The 2,500-nt window shown below is 57.2% G+C and overlaps 1 protein-coding gene across 1 annotated transcript in view; it reads left to right on the top strand.

Annotated features, from left to right (window-relative positions):
• Positions 1-27: 27 nt before the first annotated feature.
• The window catches only part of LOC122244793 (uncharacterized), a 2,876-nt gene continuing 403 nt past the window's right edge, over positions 28-2,500 (top strand). Inside the window, exons 1-2 of the mRNA XM_086530558.1 lie at positions 28-914; positions 1,264-2,500. The exon at positions 1,264-2,500 is cut by the window's right edge and continues 403 nt beyond it. Coding sequence (XP_086386684.1) covers positions 335-914; positions 1,264-1,688 — 1,005 coding nt within the window. The 5' untranslated portion in view covers positions 28-334 and the 3' untranslated portion in view covers positions 1,689-2,500. The remainder of the gene's footprint in view (positions 915-1,263) is intronic.

The following is a 2,500-nucleotide window of genomic DNA, read 5'->3' as shown; positions in this document are numbered from 1 at the left end:
CTCGGATGCTGTCTGGTGATAAGTGCCAGTCTGCGGTGAACTTTGTATAGTTGACCACATGAATTTGCGCTCGTCGGTGTTTACATTATGTGCTGCCGTAATCAGTGTCCTCGCCTGTATCTTTGCGTTATAGACTGAGTGCTGCGGCGTGCGCGGGTCTTGTTGCTGTGGAATGGCGAATCAGCCGTTGTTCAGGAAGCGAAATTAGAGCCGTAACCGAGGGCGCCTCCCAATGTGTGAAGGGAAAGTGGAAATACCGCAACTTTGAAGCTTTTTTTTTTTTAATTTCAAAGAACAAAACAGTCTCGTGACGGGTTGACCAGATCGATCCGCGATGTCTGGCGCCACAGTGAACTCCGGCGTCGGGGAGAAGCCCCAGTCCGCCTTCAGCGCCGTCGTCAGGAAGAGCTTTTCGTCCTTCTCGGTGGACTCCATCCTCAGCGGCGGCGAGTCCCGCTCGGCCAGACACTCGGACGAAGGCCCCGACGGCGAACACAGAAGTCCCCTCAGCTTCCCGGGCACCGCACACACGGCCGAGTTCCTTCTGCGGGAGGAGCGGGGCGGCGGCGGCGGCGGCGGCGGCGGAGACGCGTGCAAGAAGGACCGCGAGGGCAGCGAGCACACGGCGCCGTCGTCGCCGGGCTGCGAGGACGACGACCGCGACGAGGAGGACATCCACGTGGACACCGACCCCGAGGACGAGAAGGAACGGGACGCTGGCGACCGCCTCCTCGCGTCCTCGCAGCCTGTGATCAGACCCACCGCCTTGGGCCCCCTGCAGGACCCGCGGTTAACGGGCCTCGGCCACCCGGGCCCGCCGCCCCCTCACTCTCTTCTGCCCCCTCACCTGCAGGCGGGCTTGTGGCCTTCGCTCCCCCTCCTGCACCACCAGCTGTCCCTCCGCGCCCTCAACAGTAAGTGTCGCCTCCTCCTCGTCCTTGTCCTCGCCCGCTTGCGTGCGAGGTCGGCGCGCCCCGGGCTCCAACACGAGCTCTTTAATCGTCTAGGTCACTAACTACATTCAGTACCGACAGCCCTGAACTATCTTTCAAAATTATGTAAAAAAAAAACAATTATATCATCATGTACCTAATTTTAGTCTTCCAGTATTTAAAGACAATGTCTATTTAGTCTTCCCTCATGTGTCCCTGTCTTGCCTCGCTCCCCCCAATTAAAGAGGAAATGCCCGAGCGACTTCCGAGCGCCGTCGCCTGCTCCTCGAGCCTCAGCCACTAAGTCTCACCTTGGCGTTCTCCCCCGCAGAGTCCCCGGAGCCCCCGCGGTTCCACGGCCCCATGAAGGTCACGCTGCGGAAGCACAAGCCCAACCGGAAGCCGCGGACGCCCTTCACCACGCAGCAGCTCCTGGCGCTGGAGAAGAAGTTCCGCGAGAAGCAGTACCTGAGCATCGCCGAGCGCGCGGAGTTCTCGGCCTCGCTCAACCTGACGGAGACGCAGGTCAAGATCTGGTTCCAGAACCGCCGCGCCAAGGACAAGCGCCTCAAGGAGTCGGAAATGGAGAGACTGCGCTTGGCTTCCGAGCCCTTCGTGCCCCCCAACCCGTTCCTGCCGCCCGCCTCCCTGCTGCCGCCCTTCCTGCTCAACAGCCCCTTCGTGCAAGGGCTGCGGCACCCCCTCGGCCCGCCCGCGGCTCCGCCACCCACCACCTCCCCGCCCACGTCGCACTAACGCCTGCAGGTCTGTCCTTCCCGCTACGCCCTCATGCAGGCGCTCCTTGCCGCCCCGCCTCCGCCGCCACGCCTTCCCGGGGGCGCCCTAATGCACGCCCTTCGCCCCAACCCTATGTCCCTCACCCACCTCTCCCTATCCCTGCCTCCCTCCCTCCTTCCCTCTCTCCCTTCCTTGCCCTCCCCCTGATTCCTCCCCTCACACCCCTCACCCCAGTGTCAAGGGTCCTGGCGATGCCCTTCTCAGCTAGTCACACTTAATCGCCAGGAAAAACCCTTTCCCCCTTTTCCCCTTCTCGCCCTTCCTCGCCCTCCCCATTTTCCCCTCGACATGCACCTCCTCTCTCCTCTCCCCCTTCCTCCCCCTCGTCCCAGTGCAAGTTAGGTTCTGTAGATGTTTCAAGAAAGAAATCTTTAGAGTCTTAGTTACGGTTATAATAAATTATTCATGTTTAGATTTTCATCATTTTCATGTTATTCTTTTTATTCTTATTCGTTTCATCTCACGTCAAAACATATATTTCATCGGAAATGCATAACATGGAACAATGTACTTTACAGTGAAGAGAAGGAATTAAATTCCAATCCGCCTGTATAAAGCAAAACCTTATTAATATCAAATTCCGGAATTCCATGGGATGATAATGAGCGTACGCTTTACCTATTTTCCCCAATGTCTTGTAGGAATCCCGTTGAACAACAGAAAAATGAAGAGAGAGACCAAAAAATAAAAACGAAATGAGAACAGCGATTCCAGACGTTCTATCTAAGCAATAATGATTCATAACTGAACATGTGTCGAGAGTTGTATCA

The sequence above is a fragment of the Penaeus japonicus genome, unplaced genomic scaffold (assembly GCF_977035675.1).
Source record: "Penaeus japonicus unplaced genomic scaffold, GWHDUDI00000001_assembly GWHDUDI00000033, whole genome shotgun sequence".
Lineage (NCBI taxonomy): Eukaryota > Metazoa > Arthropoda > Malacostraca > Decapoda > Penaeidae > Penaeus > Penaeus japonicus.
Note: the sequence above shows the minus strand (reverse complement) of the source record. Positions and strands in the feature narration are given on the sequence as shown.